General features: G+C 40.7%; 1 protein-coding gene across 1 annotated transcript; it reads left to right on the forward strand.

The window, feature by feature from the left end:
- Window positions 1-1,768: 1,768 nt before the first annotated feature.
- Window positions 1,769-22,065, forward strand: IFNGR1 (interferon gamma receptor 1). Its single transcript, XM_037148805.2, has 7 exons — window positions 1,769-1,961; window positions 11,518-11,632; window positions 12,815-12,978; window positions 14,552-14,721; window positions 16,578-16,758; window positions 19,340-19,467; window positions 20,900-22,065. The coding sequence occupies exons 1-7, from the start codon at window positions 1,880-1,882 to the stop codon at window positions 21,470-21,472; spliced, it is 1,413 nt and encodes a 470-aa protein (XP_037004700.2). The 5' UTR covers window positions 1,769-1,879; the 3' UTR covers window positions 21,473-22,065.
- The last annotated feature ends 347 nt before the right edge of the window (window positions 22,066-22,412 follow it).

A 22,412-nucleotide genomic window follows, 5' to 3' on the forward strand; every position in this document is an offset into this window, starting at 1 on the left:
ATGTCTTGTGTCCTAATCTCCCCCCACAGACTGTTTCCTGGGTCACCCAACCTGTGGCGGCTGCTACAAAAATGTTTATTGAACTGAACTGAGTATTATGTTCTATCCTACTCCATAAACTCCTAAACAGCAAAGATCAGCTCTTATTTATTTGTGCATTCTTACAGTGACTGGAAGGGCCTTTCCTATAGTGAGCGCTATGATGCCCCAAAATTCAGATGTTGAAATTCTAACTCTGAAAGGTGATGGTATTAGGAGGTTGGACCTTTGGGAGGTGCTTAAATCACGAGTGGGATTTAGTGCCCTTATAAAAGAGGTTCCCGAGAGATCCCTTCCTCTTCCATCATGTGACATTACGACAGGAAGACTGCTACCTAGAAGAGAGCCCTCAGCGGTCCATGATGGCATCCTGATCTCAGACTCCTGGCCTTCAAAACTGTGAGAAATAAAATTGTTTTTCCTAAGCCACCCAATCCATGACATATTGTTATAGCAGCCTGAGTGTACTAAGATAGTGGTATCATAAACACATCTAGCAAAATATTCCCCAAAACTTATACTAGATGGAGCCAAGGTCTGCCTATTCAAAGTGTGGCCCTAGAACCAGTGACACTGACAACCCCAAGTATCTTGTTAGAAACATAGTGTCTCAAGCCACGACCTGAATCAGACCTGTGGAATCCGAATCTGTATTTTAACAAGACCCCCAGGTGGTTCACCTGTACATTGAAGATGGAGAAGTACTGAGCTAAGGGATTTATTTATAGAAATAAAATGACCTAGCTAAAAATTCCTCTCGAGTTTGTGCAGTACTTTCATATGGTTTTTCTCTCTAAAATGTTGCTTAACGCTGGTGTTTCATGCATTCTTTCATCCAACAATTACTTATTGAGCACCAACGGTTTCAGTCCTATGGAGCCCAAGAGAATAAATATCAATACGCATATTGTAGACTGTAGGGGAAGGTGCTAAGTGCCATGAAAAATTAGTAAGCCAGGATAAAAAGAAAGGAAGGTGGGCTGTAATTTCAAATTTTTGCAAAAGAGCATGATAAGCAGAGACTTGAAGCAGGTGAGGAAGTTAGCTTTATGCACATCCACCGTGGCTGGACAAGAATGGGGAAGATGGGTAGTTAACAGCATATGTGAACGCGAGCAGATCTCATGAGAAGCTACTGAATAAATTGCTGTTTGATATTTAATTGCTGCAAAGCTGTTTCCTGCCACTCTTCCCCCCACCCCCCTTACCCGCCCCCCAACCCCGGCCAGGAATAATGTAGATTTTGGCCAAGCCAAATTGACTCGGGCTGTGTAAGTTTGCACAAAACATTTCACCAGTGAAGCTTCAGGTTCCTCAAATACAAATGCAGGGATTAGAGAAGGCACGTAAACTTTCTGTTGTAAACTCTCAGGTTCCCAGATGCGTTGCCGGTTAAATCTAATGGAGTACAATGATTGTGCCTGGGTTGTGGCCTAGGACAAAGTTCTGCAACCCAAGAATACTGAGGAAATAGGAAGTCGAATCTCAGTACGTGGTGTCAAGATGAAAAAACCTTTGGACCCGCGTTCCGCACATCATCCTGGGAAGCTGGCCTGTCCTTGCCTTCTGGTTCTACTCTCCCGCCCACGATCCCTTCCCGTGGGTGTCACCCGCCCTGCCAGCCAAAGCTCGTCTGGCCCGGCCTCGCGGCCCCGCCCTCGCCCCGCCTCCCCCTACAACTGGCCTGCGGGGGCTAGTCCCGCCTCCGGCTTCATTGTCCACCCCCGGTTCCACGGGCGCTGGTCCCCGGCGGCGGAAGTGACGTGAGGCCCAGGCGGGAGGGCCGCGCCGGTGGACCGCCGCAGGCGCTCGGGGCGGCTCCCGGCGTCTCGGGAGCAGGATGGCTCTGCTTCTGCTCGTCTTCATCACTCAGGTCCTGAGCTTGGCTGAGACGAGCGCCGTGGGTCCGAAGCTGTCCTCGGGTACAGTCTCTTGCGGCGGGGCCGCGGCTGGATGGGGGCGGGGAGGGGAGAGAGGAAGCCGCCCTCGTCGGGAACCCCCGCCTGGCGGGGCGCTGGCCGGGTTCGCGGACGCTCTGGGGCGTCGGGCCCTATGGGGGCGGCGGCCGGGAAGGCGACCCCGGGTCTCCGCGGTTCCCTCCGGGCTCAGTTCCCTCTGGGCTCTTCCGTTGTTGCAGAAACGACAAAACACTCCTCTCAGTTCTTCAATTCTTCTCATTTATTTTTAAATGTGTGGGTTTCTTGGTCAGCATTTGTAAACTGTGGCCACAGGTCTTGACTTAATACTACACTCTTAGGGGGAACCCAGAATCCTTAGGAATGGGAGCGAAGTTGTTCTTTCGCCAGCTGAGAGTTAAGCGTCTGTCACTGGCCATCCTTGTCTACGAGTTGCAGTGCGAGCCATACTTGTCAGGTGGCGAGTCTCTTCGTGTAGCTTAGTTCCTGGAAGCAGTTTATTTCGGCCTGCTTATTGAGATTTCCCAGGAAACAGATGCTGAGAATACGCTTTTCTAAAGCTCGGTGTAATGGTGATTTATTCGGACCTCTAATAAAATCAGTAAACCCTTCAGCAAAAGGGATAAACCTAAAATATTAGAAACTCCATTAGTCTTGAGTGTCTCCTCGGGATCCACCGCTAGCACTCGTCCGCAAGCAGTCAGGGAGGCCCACCTCCATCATCCGTAGCAGACTGGGTCTGAGGCTCTGTATTAGAACTTACTCCATGAGCTCCTTACTGTTAGGTGTGCCGCATCTATAGCCAGCTCTCCTTTGGCTTGTTCTTTAAGAATCAAGCAAACACACAGTCATAGTCTTTGGGGAACGCATTGTACCAGGTGTTGGGAATACAAAAATGGGAGTTGCTTAATTTCTGTTTTCAAGGATCATGATTATTTAGCTAGTGGTTAAGTGCTAGGCACTGTTGTTCTCACATCTCATTTGCAAGGCAACCCTATAAAGAAGACGCTGCTGATATCTCCATTTATGGACTAGAAATTGAGGCATTGAAAAGTCTACCCAACTTGTGGAGAAGTCGCCGGTGCGCAGTGGGGAGCCTGGGATTTGGGCTGCAGGCTCCAGGCTCTTAACTACTCTGCAAACTGCTATTGACAGGTCAAGTTCGTCATCCACAAGAGTAGCTGTAGTAAGAGCTTGAACATAGGGGAACTTGGCTCTGACCGGGAGAGTCAGAGAAGACAACCCCAGAGTTGGAACTGGAGGTTACAGAGGTTGTTGTGCTGCGAAAGAGGTGTGAAACAGCATGTTGAATTAGTGGCATATTAATCATTTTATTGAAGAATATGTGTGTGAAGTGGAGAAGTAGGAACCAGTTAATGAAGTGCCTTGTCATGGTCACGTGTAACAACAAGGGGTAGAAACACAGCTTTGCCTGACTTAGGCAAAAAGAGGAATTGATTGGCGCAGGGATTCTAAGCAGGAATTAAATAGAAAGGTAGAGATGCCAGCCGGGCCCCAGAAAGCTGAGCCAGGAAATCGAACTGCCAAGACTCTCTATTTCTTATTACTGACTCTCAGCATTGACAACTTTCCTTAGTTGGCAGCAGTCGTGGATGTTGACAGCCTTTGGGTTTTGAAATTTTGCAGCTTCTTCCATCCTAACAAAATCCCAAGCGAAGGCTGTGATTTGCCCAGCTTGGGTCAGGTGCCAACTTACTCAGGAAGTACATTGTTTCAGAGGATGGCAGTAGGGGAGTTCCTAGAAGAGAAGGAACATTTCTGAGAGAAGTACAGGTGCTGAATTAACAAAAGAATATGCTCAGTGTACCTTGCTCAAGTCAGTGGGCAGCCATTGGGTTATTTTAAGAGGAGAAATGATTTTCGTGTGGGATTAGATATGCCACTTAGAAAAACCATTCATCTGGTAAGAGAGTTTGGAGATAGACTCAAAGGAGGGAGTCTAGTTTGGTAGCTGCTGAAGCCTGGGAGGAGTCGATTGGAGGAGGCAGTTGAAATGGAGAGGTCAGTTGGACGAACATATAGAAGAAGGCTGACTCAGCAGGACTCAGTGACTGGATGTGCAAAAGAGGAAGAGGATGACTCAAGTTCCTGGCATAGTGTTAAACCAACTGTCAGGCTCTCCTTTCAGAGTACAGGGCCCTCCTGAGCATGGTGCCTCTTGGAACTGCACAATTTCGACATCCTTGAAGCAGGCCCTGGGAGTAGAATTGCTTGCCCCTCCGCCATGAAAAGATCTGCTGTAGCCTTCTGTACGCCAGCATTTTGTAAACACAGCTGTTGGCAACACCACTGTTTCTCAGTGCATTTCCAGTACAGTCTCGTCTAGTTTATCCAGTGCATTTCTCTGGGTTCTGTTGTGTTCTCTTTGCCTTTAAAGTTAAAGTGCAGAATCATCAAAGTATAGGAAGAAAACCCACAGGGACATTGTGTCTGCCTCTCAGCTTCCCTGACTCCTCAGTACCTGGAGCTTAATACACACTCAGTGTGTTAACTCTTATTAGTGCCAATTTTGACTGTATGTTTGGAAGTTCATCATAGATGAGGGAACCTGGTAGGAAGAGGGAAACAAGCAAAGGATTATAGCCAGAGTGTGAAAAATCCAAATGGTTGGGAATATATTACAGTATGGTCTTTCATTAATATTTCTTAAGTGCACTTATGGGGAAAGTAAGTCCATGTGTGCCATCTAATAACTAGTAGTACTTCACTTTTCAGACACTTTTACATACTAAAGTAGTGTATATATTTTAAGTGAATCAGTGCCTCCTAGTGGTTAACTTCTTCCAGTTTGATCTCCCACTCTGCTTATTATCTGAAGACACTGCACTTGAGCACAGATGCAGGACTCTTAACTCGCCTTCTCTTCTTTCTCAGCTACACTTCTACCCAGTCTCCGATTTGAGGATAATGCTCTGCATGTGTTTAAATTTTTCATTACTTTCTTTAGATTCTGTTTTTATTTATTTCAAAGATTTGAGATATTTCAGATAATACATTTTCATTATACTTAGTGAACAAATAATAATAATTTCTCATTTTATTCTGATTCATGATTCATATGGACTTTGCAATTTCCATATTTCAGTTCTATATGAATAAATACCTAAAGCACTAAAGAGAAAAATAGCCCATTTAAAAAGCTATCTTGTAAAATTTGGCAGCACACAGCAATAATGCAGCTGTTGTATGAACTAGATGAGTAATTAATTAATGGTTCCATTGTAATGAATGAGAATGAGAGTTGAACCAGAATTAAATGAGTTTCTGACAGGAAGAAGTCAGTTTATTTATCATTTCCTTATTAAGGAACTGTCCATTTTAAATGTGCAATCTAAGGAAACTATTTAATACACTGTTCAGATTTTGCAGTGGCCACCATTTAACTGAGATAGTACAGTAAGTTGGGCAAAATTACATGGAGCAGGTGCTTGTGAAATCATCAGAAAACAACCATCTCCAATTCCTGTTTATATATGGAGGTTATTTCCCCCTTATTTTATTAAACTGTCATAAAAATAACACTTAAGGAGCTTTTTTCACTTCTCCTTCCGATAGCAGATATATTTTAATATAATGTTTTAAAATTATATTTTATTAATTATGCTATCACAGTTATCCTGATTTTTCCCTTTTCCCCCCTCCACCCAGCACCCCCCCTCCCTCAGGCAGATTCCCCACCATTGTCCATGGGTTATGGTATAAGTTCTTGGCTACTCCATTGCCTATAATGTACTTCACATCCCCATGGCTGTTCTGTAACTACCTGTTTGTACTTCTTAACCCCCTCACCTCTTCATTCACTCCCCCACCCCCATACCTCCCTCCCATCTGGCAACCATCAGAATACTCTCTATATCCATGATTCTATTTTTGTTCTTCTTGTTTGTTTATTTTTTTATTCAGTTGTTGATAGGTTTGCATTTTTTTGCTATTTTGTTGTTCCCAGTTTTGGTTTTTTTCTTTGCTTAATTAAAAAAAAATCAATGAAAGTTTACATGTTGTCAAGACTTTAGATAACTTTTCTAAGCCTTTGTTTTGTCATTGGTAAAAAACATGTATAATAATATTTCCCTCATAGGGTGTCTGTGTGCTTAGCTGAGATGATGCATAAAAAAGTCGAACACTTCCCTTGTCATATAGGAACTTTCAGTAATGTGCGTCATCATTTTTACAAATATATTTTAAAGTAATAAATTATTTAGTTACATCTGAGAAATTGTGTTGAAAAGAAACCTCATCCAAATCAATAGGAGAAATTTAAAATAGGCTCAGCAGCTAACTTGTTCTTCTTCCTTTTCCTTGCACAGACTAAAAAGGCCTATTTTATTTTTTCAGTTCCTAAATTATTTCTCAACTTAGAATGACTTAGTCCAAATTAGTCTTGAGAAATGACTTACTGCCAGAGACTAGAGTATGTCACTTCCAGTTAGAATTCATTGGCATGCCAGGCAAACCCACGCAGATGAAGTTGAACAAACAGGCAAGAGTAAAACCCTGTGCTCAGGTCAGAGAGTGGATCAGCAGGTGTTTATTGGGTAAGCCTCACTTGGTGGTGGTTTGAGTGAAAGGTCTGAGGGGGTTAGTTAAGTACAAGTTCACTATAACCCACTGTCCCATATGCCTGTCTCTTTAAAAAAAGAGAAAGAGAGGGGAAAGAAAGTATTTCATTCACATCTGTTACATCACATCTGGGCTCAATATTTTAAAAGATAGAATGAATGAGAAAACCAGGAGAGGTGCCAGACAGACAGGAGTAAGAGAAGACTGCAGGGATACTGTGGTGCTTGGCCCAGCTGAGGAACAACTATGTAAAAAGTAAAGTAGACTTGAAGGATTTTTGGTGTCCTCACTCAGAGCCTTAGTTCTGAAACTTCTGCGGGTACAAGAAAGTCGTATGGGGATGTAATGTACAGCACGATGACTGTAGCTAACACTGCTATATGGTACATTAAACGTTTTTTAAGAAAGATGATAGATCCCAGAAGTTCTCATCACAAGGAAAACATCATTTGTCTTTTCTCTTGCCTCGTATTGAAGTCAAGTCATGCTGTATGTTGTAAATAATGCCATAGGTTCATATGTCCCAAGAAAACAGAAAGAAAAAAATAAAAAGAGAAGAAGTTGGGAAGCATTGAGAGAAATAGCCATTTTACCAACATTATAAAACCATTCAGGAGGTAGATTGTGAAAAATATATATTCTGAAAAAAGTGTAATAGTCTTGATTTGATACTTTTCACTTTTTTTTCATCTGGATTTCTCATGCCATTTCTCGGTTTGCACTGTAAGAAGAAATCTTTGTGAAAATACCTATGGCCCTGCATCTTCAGTTTGGGGGTGTTAGGTGTTTTATCTGCGAGTTACTCATTCAGGAAGGGGTCTGGATGCTTTAACTTGGAGCATTTATTTTTGAGTTGTGATGTCAGGTGACTTCAGATCTACAAAAACAGTTTCCTCACTGGCCTCTTTATTCTGGCCCCTTCACTTCTTTTTATTGCTCAGTTTGCCCTTCCCATACAAAGGTTGGTAAGCTAATTGTGGAATGTCGTACTCTGTCTACAGAGCACAAGGAGGGACCAAAAAGAACCTTCGAATTTATTTATAAAAAATTGCGTACTTACTCGTACGTGTTTTAAACTGCTGTCACCTACAAAGTGCTCTCCGTTTGGTACAGTACGTCTATCGAGACTTTTTTCCACCACTCAAAGCAGTTCTTGAACTCGTGGACTTTGATGCCTTTCAGTGTTTCTGCTGTTTTTTGTTTCACCCCTTTCACATCAGCAAAATGCTTCCCAGTGAGGACTTTTTTCATCTGCGGAAACAAAAAAGTCACTCAGGAGAGATGGACAAGATCAGGTGAATAGGAAGGGTGGGGCACCGGAGTCATGCTGTTTTTGGTCCAAAACTGCTGAACACTCAGCTCGGTGTGGGCAGGTACACTTGTAAATCACCTGTCATGAAATGGGCACTTTGAAAGAGTCTTCAAAATAATTTCGCTGAAGTTGAACACAGCTTCTCACAACAAACACTAGCTGGTGCACTGATACAGATGGGTTCCTAGAACACTCACCTAGTGGGGGAAGCCTGTACTACAAGGGACCTGCCCTCCAGAAGATAATTCTGGTATTTTGGGATCCCCCCTTGTATATGGGTAAAATTAACACCTTACCTGACAGATGAGGACATCTGAAATAACTAGTAGTATAGCAGAAAAGAACCCAGATTCCTTAATGCCTCGCCAGGGAGTATTTTTCTTACTAGAACCAGCCCACTTGATATAAACCTGAGTAATCATCATCATCATCTGAGGTGCTTTAAAAAGTGTGCGTGTAGCTCTCAGAATTTTGGAGGAGGATGGTAAGTTATGTTAGGAAGCCACTGAACCTCGGCCATATTGCCATCATTGATTTACTTTAAATCATGTTTCATAGAGTTTTCCATTTTGTATCACATTACTAACTGTATCTCATACCTTCATGTTTATTCATATAGAAAGGAAGGGAGGAAAAGCAGAAGGGGGAGATGTGTGTATATATGCATTTTTCCTAGGATTGGTAGACAATAACCTTTTACACAGACCAGGGGACAGTGGCTACTGTTAATAACCAGGTTACAGTTTTGGTGATGTCTGTCTGATGAAAAGATGTTCAAGTCACTTCATATGGCTCACATCTTACCAACCTAAGTTTTCTGAAATTGTTTAAAAGAGCACAGGCAACAAGAAATACTGGATTTGTTTTGTTAAAAGCCCTGCACACCCAGAGAGCAAAACATTGATGAGATTGGGATGGTCAGGGGCTCCTTCTGTCAGTCTTTAGGCATCCCGTTCTTGCGCTGTGGAAAAGGTACTGAGGGTGTTTAATGGAACTGGGTGTGGGGTTGAGAGTGGAGGTGGTGGTGGTATTTTAGAGTGAAATTAGCCATCCCTGGTGTAGCTGGTTCTTTAGACATTGAATACAACCTGTGGCATCATATGTAGAAAATTCTAGTGATTGAGGATTATTATTACAATAGGCAGTGCATTTCTACATGAACGATGGTGTGGAGATTGCCTGACGGAGTTGGGGTGTTGGGTGGAGAGGGTTAAGGGGGGGGGAATTGGGACAACTGTAATAGCATAGTCAATAAAATTTTTTTTTAAAAGCTTCTCTATGGACTTTGCAAAAAAACAAACTCCTAAAACATAAGAATTTATTAGCTCATATTTGTGTTTCTCTTATACTACATACAGTACTACTTCAGTAATTTAAAATGAGTCAGAACTTTTCTATACCTTTTTCAAAAAATTAGAAATCTCCCAATTTAAACACTTTTTAAATTTTATTGATTATGCCATTAGAGTTGTCCCATTTCCCCCCTTCATTCCCCTCTACCCTGCACACCCTCTTCCACCCACATTCCCCCCTCTTTAGTTCATGTCAATGTGTCATAAGTTCTTTAGCTTCTACATTTCCCACACTACTCTTGCCCTTTCCCTATTTTCTCCCCACCACCTATGATACTTATTCTCTGTACCTTCTCCCTACCCTCTCTCCTCCCACTCCCCTGTTGCTAACCCTCCATGGGATCTTCATTTCTGTGGCTCCGCTCCTGCTGTAGGTGTCCACTTAGTTTGCCTTTGTTTTAGGTGTGGTTCTTAATAACTGTGAGTTTGCTGTCCTTTCACTGTTCATATTTTTTATCTTCTTTTTTTTTAGATGAGTTCCTTTAACATTTCATATAATAAGGACTTGGTGATGATGAATTCCTTTAACTTGACCTTATCTGAGAAGTGCTTTATCTGCCCTTCCATTCTAAATGAAAGTTTAGCTGGATAGAGCAATCTTGGATGTAGGTACTTGCATTTTATGAGTTATAATACTTCTTTCCAGCCCCTTCTTGCCTGAAAGGTCCTTTTGAAATATTAGCTGACAGTCTGATGGGCACTCCTTTGTTGGTGACTGTCCCCTTATCTCTTGCTGCTTCTAGAATTCTCTCCTTCATTTTACACTTAAATCTTAGCCAAAAGGCCGAGAAGCGATTTTCTCTCCTTCATTTAAATATTGGGTAATGTAAGTATGATGTGCCTTGGTATGTTCCTCTTTGGGTCCACCTTCTTTGGGACTCTCCAAGCTTCCTGGACTTCCTGGAAGTCTTTTTCCTTTGCCAGATTGGGGAAGTTCTCCTTTATTATTTGTTCCCATAAATTTTCCACTTGTTGTTCTTCCTCTTCCCCTTCTGGTACCCCTATAATTCGAATGTTGGAATGTTTAAAGATATCCTGGAGGTCATAAGTCTCTCCTCATTTTTTTGAATTCTTGTTTCTTCATTCTTTTTTGTTTGGTTGTTTCTTTCTTCCTTCTGGTCTACTGAATTTATTTGAGTCCCAGTTTTCTTCCCATCACTCTTGGTTCCCTGTGCATTTCCCTTCATTTCACTTAGTGTAGCCTTCATTTTTTCATCTAATTTGTGACCAAAATCAACCCATTCTGTGAGCATCCTGATCACCAGTGTTTTGAACTGTGCATCTGATAGGTTGGCTATCTCTTGGTCGCTTAAAAGTATTGGCTCTGGGACTTTGATTTGTTCTTCTGATTGAGCCATTTTGGTCAGGTATGAGTGGCAGAGCCTTAGGTGTTCACCAGGGCAGGGCAACCCACGTGGCTGAGTTGTGATGCTGTATGTGGGGGAGGGGTCAGAGAAGGAACAATGGCGCTTGCTCCACTCTCTCTTGGATTTTGGTCCCCTCTGCCACTTCCCACAAGCAAATTGGGCTTTTCTGGTGCTGGTTCCTGGGTGAGTGGGCTTGTATATGTTATAGGACCCTGTGGGTCTCTCCAATTAACTCTTCTGTGAGGCTGGGAGCCTCGCCCGACACCTTGACCCCCAAACGTTTTTTGAATCGGTGCTTTTAGGCTTTATTTCCCTATGCTGGGGCCCTGGGCTTCGAGGTCTGTCTCACTGACCGTTTTTTGCCTGGTTTATCTGTGGGCGAATGTGTGTCTGCCAACCACCTTGCGTGTCTCACTGGCTTTGCTCGATTTGTCCCTGTACCGGGTCTGACAACACTGCCTCCTGCTGCAGGGACCCCTCTCTCCACTGGCTGCCAACTCCGCCCCTCTTACCTGTCTAGATGAATGGTTCCTTGTCGTCAGACTGCTACAGATCAATTTTCTGTCTGTTCTGGGTATGTTTTGGTTTCTAAATCTTTGTTGTCCTTAAATTTAGTTGTGCAAGGAGGCACAGTGTCTCTATCTACGCCTGCATCTTGGCCGGAAGTCCAAATTTAAATACTGTTATTATTCTGATGAACTGTACTTTTTAAAAAAATGTATTTTTCTCTTTGGTTAACATAGCTTCTTATAAGGTTTGCTAATGCTAATGTTAATCTCTTTCTAATCTTGGCCGGAAGTCCAAATTTAAATACTGTTATTATTCTGATGAACTCTACTTTTTTAAAAAAATGTATTTTTCTGTTTGGTTAACATGGCTTCTTATACGGTTTGCTAATGCTAGTGTTAATCCCTTTCTATTGTTTACTTAACTTTTTGAATCTCTTACAGTGCCTGTGCCAACCAACGTTACTATCGAGGCCTATAACTTAAATGCTTTCGTGTACTGGGATTACCCCACCGTGCTGCAGACGCCAGTTTTTATTGTACAGGTTAAAACCTACGAGTGAGTACTACTCTCTTATCCTTTTCATTCTGTTTCTGTGTAGGTCCTTGCACATTCCATAACTCTGTGCTGAACTGCTTGTAGGTTTCCGGAAGTGCTCGCTAAGGATGCAGATCAGTTCTTTCCAGAGTGCTTCCTGCCCCTTAGTTCTTGCTGTGAGAATTGCAGTAGACTAGTATCACTAACTTCCCAGATAGTAAGGTACAATAAATAAAGCTTAGAGTTCCGTATTAAAACTAATGTCATCTTACTTTCTATGTAGTATATACTTATTGTTGAGTAAAAAGATAAAAATGTCAAAAAAAATGTCGGTAAGTGTCAGGAGTCTTCATGATGTTTTGGGTTCTATAATTAAGTAATGATGTATGTGCGTGGAAACTACAGTTTAAAGAGCAGACTTTTTAAAATCCTTACCCAAGGACATTTTTTCCTTTGCTATTAGAGAGAGAGAGGGGAATATTGATGTGAGAGAGAAACATTGATTGGCTGCCCTCTCGTACGCACCCTAACTGGGGACCAAACCTACAACCTCGGTAGTGCCCTGATCGGGAATTGAACCTTTGACGTTTTAGTTTATGGGACAAAGCTCCAACTAAGTCACACCGGCCAGGGCTAAAGAGCAGATTTTTAAAAATTACACGTGGAAGGTGGTTGTACAGATCTTGTCATTTGAATTGAGCTGCTTTATTGTAAAGAAATAACAACAAAACAAACAAGCAGAAAAAAAAAAATAAAGACACTGAAATAGAGAACAAGGGGATAGCGACCAGAGGGGAGAAGGAAAGGAAGTTAAGGGGAAAAAGGGGGAGGGATTTGGAGGAACAAATAGGAAGGACACAGGGTCGAGAACTAAGGGGGGTGGAAATGGGAGGGAGGTGGGGAGCAAGGGGCGGGGGAGGCTGGGATGGGAAAAATAGACATAAAACTGTACTTGAAAAATAACTAAATAAAATTAATAAAAAAATATTTAACAACCAAAAAAAAAAAAAAGAAAGAAGTTTGCTATTAAACAATAAAAAAAAAAGAAATTTGTAGTATTTCTAACCAAAGAGTAAGGGTTTCCTTCCTAATCCGTCCAGCTTCTCCATCCTATTCTTATTTAGCTCTTTCTACCAGCTCCGTGCTATGAACAGAAAGCAAAGCATAGACAGAGATGTGTTTCTTTCTTTTCCTTCATTTTAGTACGGGAGAATGGAATACTGCTTGCAATACCTCTCATCGTCAGTGCAACATCTTTCACATGATCGGTGATCCAATAAATTCTGCCTGGGCCAGAGTTAAAGCCAGGGTTGGACAAGAAGAATCGGCCTTTGCAGAGTCAAAAGAATTTATTTTGTGCAGACAATGTGAGTAGAATGTATACACATCTGAATTTTAAATTTGAGAGTACTTACACATGTCTTCTATATATATTTGCTTTTTATTAGCAATTGCTAAAAATTATTATAATGTCCTAGAAACATTTGGAGCAATTTAGGGAGTCCTCATTTTCCTCTTGTCTCTAGTCCCCAAAATAGGGCTGAGGTGCCCATCACTTTGCCCCTATTAAATAATTACATTTCTGCTCCATATAAATGTGCAGATCAGCGCTGTCAAACTAGACTCTGCGCTGCCCCTCCCCTCCCTGTCGCTCAGTCATTCCTTTCTAAATTTTATTCCCTGAGGACTTTGGTAGCTGCTTTTAGCTTTCCTAGAGAGGAAATCCCCTTAAATCCTCAGGGCCTGTGGGGATTTTAATACCAACTTCAAACATTCAAAAACTATTCCAATTCTATAATCTCTTCAATCCCAGTCATTTTAAGCTCTTCGTGCTTCCAGCATCCCATTGCTGTAGTGTACCCAATCTTTATCATCACTTCCAGCTCCAGAGTCTTCAGTGCCAGTTCCTCTTTTCTGACTAACACCCTACCTATGGCTCTTAAACATACCCTCATTCCTGAGTGAAAGAAGCCTTTAGTCACCTGCCTCCTCCCTCAGCTTCTCGTCTCTCAGTGCTGTGCCCTCCCAAGTCACTGCCTTCCTCGTTCTGCCTCTGGCTTCATCTCTTCGACCACTACGTCCCGCTGCTCCTGCTTTTCAGACTGTGCCTACTTGGTCTCTCCCACAACCCTTTCTGTACTTGCCCTTGAAATAGTTTTATTCCCCAAGGTCACGTTTTTTGTCATCTGTTAACTGTACCCTTTGCATGTCATGCTTTCCCCACATAGATGTGTTAAAGGCGTACTCTATGCCAGAATATAATCTAGGCCCTGAGGATACATTAATGAGTAAAAACAGACTTTCCCGGCACACAGTAGGTATACAGTAAATGTGTGAAGAACAGTTAAATGATTCACCAACAAAGTCCCAAAGACACATGATAAATATTTGTTGAATGAATATCTAATTCTGATTTTCACAATAAAAAATTGAATGCATTTAGTGAACTTTTAGACAGCCTTCTTGCCAGACATTCATAGGTGCTGAAGATAAAAAGTGTTTCTTTGAGGCTTTAAAGATAACTAAAATGCCTGTTTAGAAATGTTTCTTAGAAAACCATTTTTTAAAAATGTACAGAACCAAAATGAAGGAAAAATAATTTAATATTTTTCCTTCCAGTGTGTCAAGGTTTTCTTTTTTTTTTAAACCAAGATTCATGACCAGCTGTCTTGCCGTAGGATTCAAAATGAATTTAAAGTGTTAAAGAGGAGTTTATACTAGATAAGAATACTTCTTGACTGAGGAGATATAGTAAGCATTTTTTAATTAAGGATATTTAGTGTATCTTCCCGATCTTTTTTGAATGGTTTAAATGTGGTGCTGCTTTAGAACAGCAACAAAAGGAGTGGGTTGATTGATTTTGGTGATCTTATAAAATGTACTGTAAAGTTCCAGGGCCAACTAATTCTACTTCTTTTTTTCTTCTCCCACCCCCACCAGGGAAAATTGGACCACCTAAACTGAGCACCAGAAAAAAGGGAGACCAAGTCATTATTGATATATTTCACCCTTTAGCCAGTAACTATGAACAAGAGCTGGAAGAGGAATATGATGTAGGACATTGTGACACATTCACATACAATGTGTATGTGAGAGTGAATGGGACTCTGGTATGTGGTTTCATTTCAACTGTTTCACAATCGAAATTTTTCCCTCATTAGCGTAAGTTGTTTATGTAGTGTAAGAAAGTCAGTTGGTGGTGGAGTTAATCACTAACACTGCCCAGGTAAACACCTTTAAGAGGTTTTTTTTCTTAGCCTTGTATAACAGCTTAGCCCCAATCTAGGATATTAACCTGGATATTTTCATTTCTTAACCGGTAGGCTGATTAAGACTAGCTTACTCTTTCTCATTGGTAGTAATACAAAATCACATGTAGCTCTAATTGGAGTCAGTGTTTTTGAGAGAAAAAGCTAATGGTAGTGCTGTGCGGATATCATTACATCCTGGCACTGGTTACGCAGACCACACTTTTATCAGAATCATTATGTTCCATCCGTTTGCCATGGTGCTGCCTTTCCTTTATCTAACAACACCTGCCAAGTGTGTGCTCTGCGCCTGCCGGGCACCAGGAGAGAGCAGTGAAGAATACAAACAAAACTCCAGTGATAAGTGCCATGGAGAAAAAAAGCAGGGAAGAGAGTTGGGCAGTGGGGTTAGGTGCACAGTGATTTTCTGTAGGGTGGCAGGGCAGACGTCCCCTGCTGGACGAGGCCTTAACTGGAGCAAGGGCTGGCGGAGCCTCTTCCTGCAGCTCCCCGGATGAAGATGAGGAGAGTGTTTCAGACAAAGGGCATGGCAAAGGGGCACTAGGCACATGAAGGGAGCAGCAGGTCTCCACTGAGTGTGGAAGCAAATGCGCTCAGAGAGGTCCCTGGGGGCCGCATCTCTCAGGGCACTGAAAGGATTTGACTCTTATTCTAAGTGAGATGTTGCTTTGCACCTCTGGAAAAATTTAAGCAGAAGAGTGACATCTGATTTAGGTTTTAAATCATCACTTTGATTGCTAGCAGAGTTGTTCCTAAAGTGAACATCTAACCACAGTACATCACTGCTTAAAACCCTTTAACAAATCACCATCAGCTACAAAATAATGCCTAAATTCTCCTTCCTGGTATGGCCTGCAGGCCTTCATGACTTGGCCTCTTACATCCTTTCCAGCAACCCCATCCCCCAATTTTTTCCAGTTTTTGTTTTCATTCAGGCTTTGGTGAGCCACTTCCTATTCTTAGTTCCCTGTAAGTAGTGTGCTCTTCGGTAGAATGTCCTTCTTCGCCTTCTATGGCAGATTTTTATTCACTCAGTGTTCACTGGCATATACCTTCCCTTTGACTTCTTTTCTGACGCAGTGCACTGTTTCCTTTCCTATGGCCTGGTTATGCGTCGTTCATATAGCTGCCCTCTCATAGTACTCAGTACTCTATGACATTTCCTCCTCATCCCTTCTGCACCGTATAGTAAGTTATTTGAGGTCAGGCACCACTGTTGTGCCTTTGAGTTTTCAGGCCCTAGCACAGGTGACCCACGCACCTCAGCTGGGTGAATGAGGATCGGCTCCCAGAGATTGCTTCTACCCCTTCTTCATATTACTGCCACGAGATGCTACAGCCTTTGCGTAATATCTTTGTTATTCTTCCTGTAGGATGCTTTAATCTCTCACCGGCTGAGTTTTTAGCATTATAGAAATAGGACTAATGAATATTTGTTGACTTAACTAGCAGCAATTCCAGCTAATTGTGTTTGAAATTTATAATCCCTGTAAAGAACATTTTGATGGACTCATAGCAGCATGCTATGCTGAAGTAACCAATTGACTTACTATTGGATACCGGCACTGTTTTCAGACTTGCTCAACATTCATCGCATGGGTGTTTTTTCCCCTGTGTTTGGGCAACGTGAATACGGGGACTGTGTTTTCCAGCCTGAAAGGAGCCATGTGTTTTCATTATTTCCTTTTTCCATACAGGTCATTCTGAAGGAAGATCATTGCAACGGGACTTGGTGCTACTTAACTGTCCCAGTGTCCTCACTCACTCCCGAGTACTGTATTTCAGCAGAAGGGATCTCTGAGGCGGTGCTATGGCCCTTTAAAACTGAAAAGTCCAGAGAACTTTGTTTTTCCATTATTGATCATAACAGCGTAGGAGGTAAGTTCTTCCCATTTTTGCCTAAATATAGGGAGTGATAACTAACATAGGATAGTGTGAAAAACGGAAGTTTTCAATTTCAGTACTCTGCTTTTCTTACTGCTTTTAGAGAGAGAGGGAGGGAGTGAGAGAGAGACATCAGTGTGAGAGAGAGAGATCAATTGGTTGCTTCCTGTATGTGCCTCCAACCAGAGATCGAACCTGCAACGTAGACATACACCCTGACTGGGAATTGAACCCACAACCTTTTGGTGTACGGAGAGATGGTCCAACCAACCAAGCAACCCAGCCAGGGCATAATCTCTGCTCTTTTAAAACTAGTTCCATTCCTCAGAGAAGTTCAAAATTGTAAAGAAGACTGCCTGTCAGTCATTAAAAGATACAAAACAACCAGTTTAGAAAGCCATGTGATAACCTTTTCATGCAAGAAAGATAAAGTAATTAATACGTAAAACTGTGCATAATTGTGTACATTTCAGGGTTATGCATATAAGCCAGTTTTTTCAATGTAGCAAGATGGTATATATTCAAGGTATACTGTATAGTCATGTATGTTCTATATGAGCACAGTAAGTTTAAAAACTGAATAGTGGGAATACTAATGGTTTAAAATTTTGTGATGTGTCAATTGCACGAGCACTGGAAATTAATATTAAAAAATAAATATAGCCCTGACTGATGTGGTCCAGTGGGTTGGGCATTATCCCGAAAACTGAAGGGTTGCCAGTTTGATTCCCTGTCAGGGCACATGCCTGGGGACATGTGAGAGGCACCATGTTCTCTCCTATATCTGTCTTTCTCTTTCTTTCTCCTCCCTTCCTCTTTTCAAAAAAGTAAATAAAATCTTAAAAAAATAAATACAGATCCGTTTAAATAATGGATTGTGGGTCACTTTTTTTAACATTTTAAAATAATGATTTCATCCTTTTATTGCATGTGGTGGATGTACATAATAACAGGACTTTGGAACTGTCATTCTCAGGTGGCAGGTGCTGTGACAAAAATTGGGGCCTTTTTTGACATTTTGAAATTTAAGTATTCATTATAGATAGTATATAAAATATAAAAAGCCAGAAGAAAACAAAATTACCTGTAGTTCTACCATCGAAACAAATACTTAGTTCTCATAGTTCAGTGGGGTTTTCCCATCCTGTTTTTTTCTATATAACCATGATGATATTATGTAGTATATATAATTTGGTATACTAATTTAAGCATATATTATAAATATTTTTTCATATTATTTCACATACTTTATTAATATTATCTTCCAATGTGTATAGAATATTTCATCATTAGATTGTATTCTACTTAATGTTCCCCAGTTTTTAGACTTTTTGATTATTTATACATTTTTCTCTATAATGTTTTGATGACTTCATGTATATATCTTTCTTTAATTTTTAGGATATTTTTAGAATATATTTTCTAGGTTAAAAATGTACAAAAGATTTTATGATACAAATATCTTTTTAAAAATGAAAATCTGGGCTGAAAAATCAGACCAAACACCTAAAATGTAGTACTAATAATACCTTTAAGGCCTTTATTACAAGGATTTTAAATGGGTGACTTAAAATAATGCAGAATATTTTATGCCAGTTTGCCTAATGCTATTTTAAAATATTAAATCTTAATATACAAAATTTGAAAAGAATGCAAATGACCCAGACTTATCTAAGGAAAAAAAAGCCTAAATGATAAACTGGGCTGATATTGCAGCCACACGGTGGCCCTGTCCCCACCTGCCTGTCTATGCTCATGAGCCCAGTGCTAGTTTCATTATATAGTTGTTTTTTTATCTTTTTACTGCTGTAATACGTTAATTGTTTTCACATCCTGTAACAGGTGTGCTACAAGCATTCATTTAGTAGTGACCTCCAGAATTAATTTTTCATGAAAGGTAATGAAAAGCTGTGAAAGAGGCCAATCACCCCCATGACAGGTAGAGTGCTGTTAATTCGCGAGGGGAAAAATGCTGAAAATAAAAGCAGCCTTAGAGGAAAATACAGAGCAGTGGCAATAGACGTACAGGCCCCGAAACGAGCCTCCTGAGGGAGCGGGGACTGTGCTCCTCTGCAGCTTTCCTGTCTGTGTGTGCGCGTGCACATACATCTGTGTATCTTCGGAAGTGCTTGCAGTCTTCAATGTAAAATGTAACTCAGTTCTGTGGAGCGGGACTGGATTATTATAAACACTTTATAGAATTATATTTTAATGATTATAGAAATATATTTTAAAAATTCTTCTTTTGCCTCTTTGAGATGAAAGTGTAACTCTGGAAACCTGCATTGGCACTGTAAGGAAATTGTTAGGGAAAAAGCTGTTGTAGCTACACGGTGCCTGACAGCGTGGTCCCAGAAAGTCTAGGGTTGCGGAGCTGGGAAGAAGATGCTGTTGTGGAGGATGGGGATGTAATCTTTTACTCATCTCTCCCGACTTTGGTGCCAGCACTCCCGTACCTCTCTGACCGTGCTCCCCAACGCCATCTGTATACAGAACCTCTGAAAGACTTTATTTGATTATAGCAGTAGTCCATCTTCATTCCAATTTGTGAGGGTTTTCTTTTTCTTCTTTCCAGATTCTGTTTGGATTCCAATTGTTGCTGCCGTCCTACTCTTTCTGGTACTTACCCTGGTAATTGTGTGTTGTAACATCAAGAAAATAAATCCATTTAAGAGAAAAAGCATCATGTTACCCAAGTCCTTGGTAATGAATTTAAGTATTGCTCTTTAATTATATACACTAAAATGTTGATTTGAACATTTTTTATAGTTTCTTAAAAATTTTTAGAAGTAAAATGATGTTTAGCAGCATGTCACCTATGGAAAAAGTTACTTAACACCACCATACATTCAAAACCACATACTTTTCACCACACACCAGGTACTTTTTTATACATGTGGCAGAAGTACAGTTAGACAAGTCTGTTTAAGGAACTTAAAGTCTGGTGGGAGGAAAAGGTAAGTATTCAGTGTGTATGCAGTGTGATAGGTTCAACAAAGGAATTATGTATGTGCCATCGAGGACTTTTTGTCCTTAGGCTGTGCTGTTGCAGTGTAGAGGGACAGGTAGGAGTTTATCCAGGTACCAAGGGACAGTGTGTGCTAAGGTCCAGCATCAAGAAAGCATGGCCTTTGAAAACCTGCAAATACAGAAACATTTCACTGTGGTTGGAGTATAGAAAGCAATATGGTCAAAAGTAAGATTAAAATAGAAGTTTGACATTCTAATGTCTAACATTTAAAATCCTTTTATGATGAAAAGGACATTTAAATACTAATAATTACAGCTTTTTGAATCAAATATGACAGGAATAATATCTGTGACATTCAAAGGGCACATTTAAATTTATTACAAACACATTACACTTAAATAAAGTAGATAAGAACTATCAACAAGTAGTAGACAATTCACACATAATATTCATTCTTCCTAGAAATTAAGCACACAGCGATCTCATATTATGCCATTTTACACCCACTGGAGAAGGAAAAATAAACCTGAATGTCCTAGAGCAACAGCAATTGTACAACTAGTACGTGATGTTAAAAAGTCATATAGCCCTGGTGAGAAGATAAGCGTGCAGTGGATATATAGCTTTGTAGTTCCATAAACATGCCACATTTGGGACTCAGTAATTCCACTCTTAAGAATTTTTTCTGAAAGATAATTTTCTAAATAAAAACATATGTAAGAATATTTATTTCACCATGTTCTATAAATAGTAAAATTTGTTAACACTTTAACATCTACTGTTGGAGAAATTGTTTAATCATCAATATAAAGAAATTAGATAAGTGAATAGAAATTATGTCTATGAAGGTACATGGTAAAGATACTGTATCAGTAGCTGGACTCCCATTACAAATGTAATGGGCATACATGTGAAAGGTAATACACCAAAATCAACATACACTGTTGAGATAGTCACTTTTAAAAAATCATTTCTGATCTTAAACTAGTATATTTTCATTAAAAAGAAAGAAAAAGCAACCATCAGATTTTATTATACTGTTATTCTAAACGTGCCATTTAGTGGTATATTTAGTTGTCCGTTAACCCTTAGACCATTTTTTTGAAGACGGGTGGGTGTATAAGTTTAATAGCTGTTATTTTTAATCTGATTCCTCTTCCTTAGGTATCTGTGGTAAAACATGCCTCTTCAGATGTAAAATCAGAATCAAAATATATATCACCCATCACCTACGAACAAATTGTCCCTGAAAATGAGAAGGTGGTCTGGGAAGAACAGTGGTCTCCAGCAACAATTTCAAGTACACAGACTGAAGACGATCCAGGGAAAGGAGAACCCAACGACCTTTCTAGTGAGACAGAAGTGGTGATCACTGAAGAAAACACTTCCGACATAGCCCCTGGTAGCCCTCTGACCCCAGTAAGGAAGGCGGATTCTGCCCATTCAAGTAGTAGTAACCAGTCTGAACCCTGCAGCTTCACTTTAAACTCTTACCACTCCAGAAATGGTTCTGATAGTGGTGTTGTGGAATCGATCAGTTGTTCATCTGACTCAGAATTTCCTCCAAATAACAAAACTGAAGTAAATACGGGAGAGCCAGAGCCCGTAATGCTGAGAAGCACTACCACCTCCTCTGGTTATGACAAGCCCCACGTGTTGGTGGAGCTGCCTGTGGATGAAGGTGGGAAAGAGTCCTTGATTGGCTATAGAGTCACAGCAGGTTCTGAAGAATTTTGATAAGATCAACCAAGATGCACCAGCCCGAAAGGTTCTGCTTGTCCTGAACAGTTTTCTGCTTTGATTTCATGAAAAGATCATGATTTCAGAAATTGTGTCTTCGTTGATATTAACCAAGGGGAGTGCCTTGGTTTAGGTGAAAGTGTAAAGAGCCTATTTGGCACCATTGCCTTGATCTGAAAGCTGCAGTGACTTTAAAAAACAAACCACGGTTGCATGTGAACCTTTCCGTGTGCCACAGAAGGGTTAGCGATAACAGCGAATGCTCCCTCATAATCCTGCTTCCTGGGACAGGAAGTAATTCCCCGGGACCCTTTCTAACCACTTCAACAGACATGATGGAATTTTTCCTTTTCTCTGGTTTTGTGCAGTTTTATTTCTGTTTTTATTTGGAGGTTCATGTACGGTATATAGTATTTTTAAATGCTTACTTTCAGAAGAAATCCTGGAAGCTTTCAAAATTTCATTGACCGTTTCTTGGTCCAATTCAAACCAAGAGAAGTAAGAAGGAATATGTAAATATTGTAGAAACGTGTATAATTTTTACGGAACAATGCATTTAAAAGCTTTTAAATAAAGATTTTAAAAATTTATTTTGTATTCACTTATTCAGGCACTTAGGCAGTTAGTCACCTGGAACATTTTTAATCCATTTGCTTGTTTCCATGATTAATGCTAGAGAATCACTTTCTAATTATTCATATCTAATCTGTAAATTAGTTCTAAAAATAGCTGAATCCTTAAAAAGATGGTCCTTTTGTGTCTATTTAAGTATTTATCATGTAGGTTGCAGAACCCTGTTCCAGGCTCTTTGGCAGGGGCATGGGGAGCACGTTTATTTCCAGAGCATGTGGACCGAGGAGTCTCCAACGTAGACATGGTCATCGGAGCCATGCATGTGGGTGTGGGAGCCCCCAGAAGCCTCTGCTGTGAATGGGGA

Source organism: Artibeus jamaicensis, unplaced genomic scaffold (assembly GCF_021234435.1).
Source record: "Artibeus jamaicensis isolate MK-2021 breed Jamaican fruit bat unplaced genomic scaffold, CSHL_Jam_final contig_387, whole genome shotgun sequence".
Taxonomy (NCBI): domain Eukaryota; kingdom Metazoa; phylum Chordata; class Mammalia; order Chiroptera; family Phyllostomidae; genus Artibeus; species Artibeus jamaicensis.

Excerpts from the sequence above, each read along its gene's own strand:
- IFNGR1 (XM_037148805.2), top strand. The coding sequence starts at position 1,880 with ATGGCTCTGCTTCTGCTCGTCTTCATCACTCAGGTCCTGAGCTTGGCT. Across the intron at positions 12,979-14,551 it reads ATTTATTTTGTGCAGACAAT|GGAAAATTGGACCACCTAAA; the intron begins GTGAGTAGAATG and ends CACCCCCACCAG. Across the intron at positions 19,468-20,899 it reads TCATGTTACCCAAGTCCTTG|GTATCTGTGGTAAAACATGC; the intron begins GTAATGAATTTA and ends CCTCTTCCTTAG.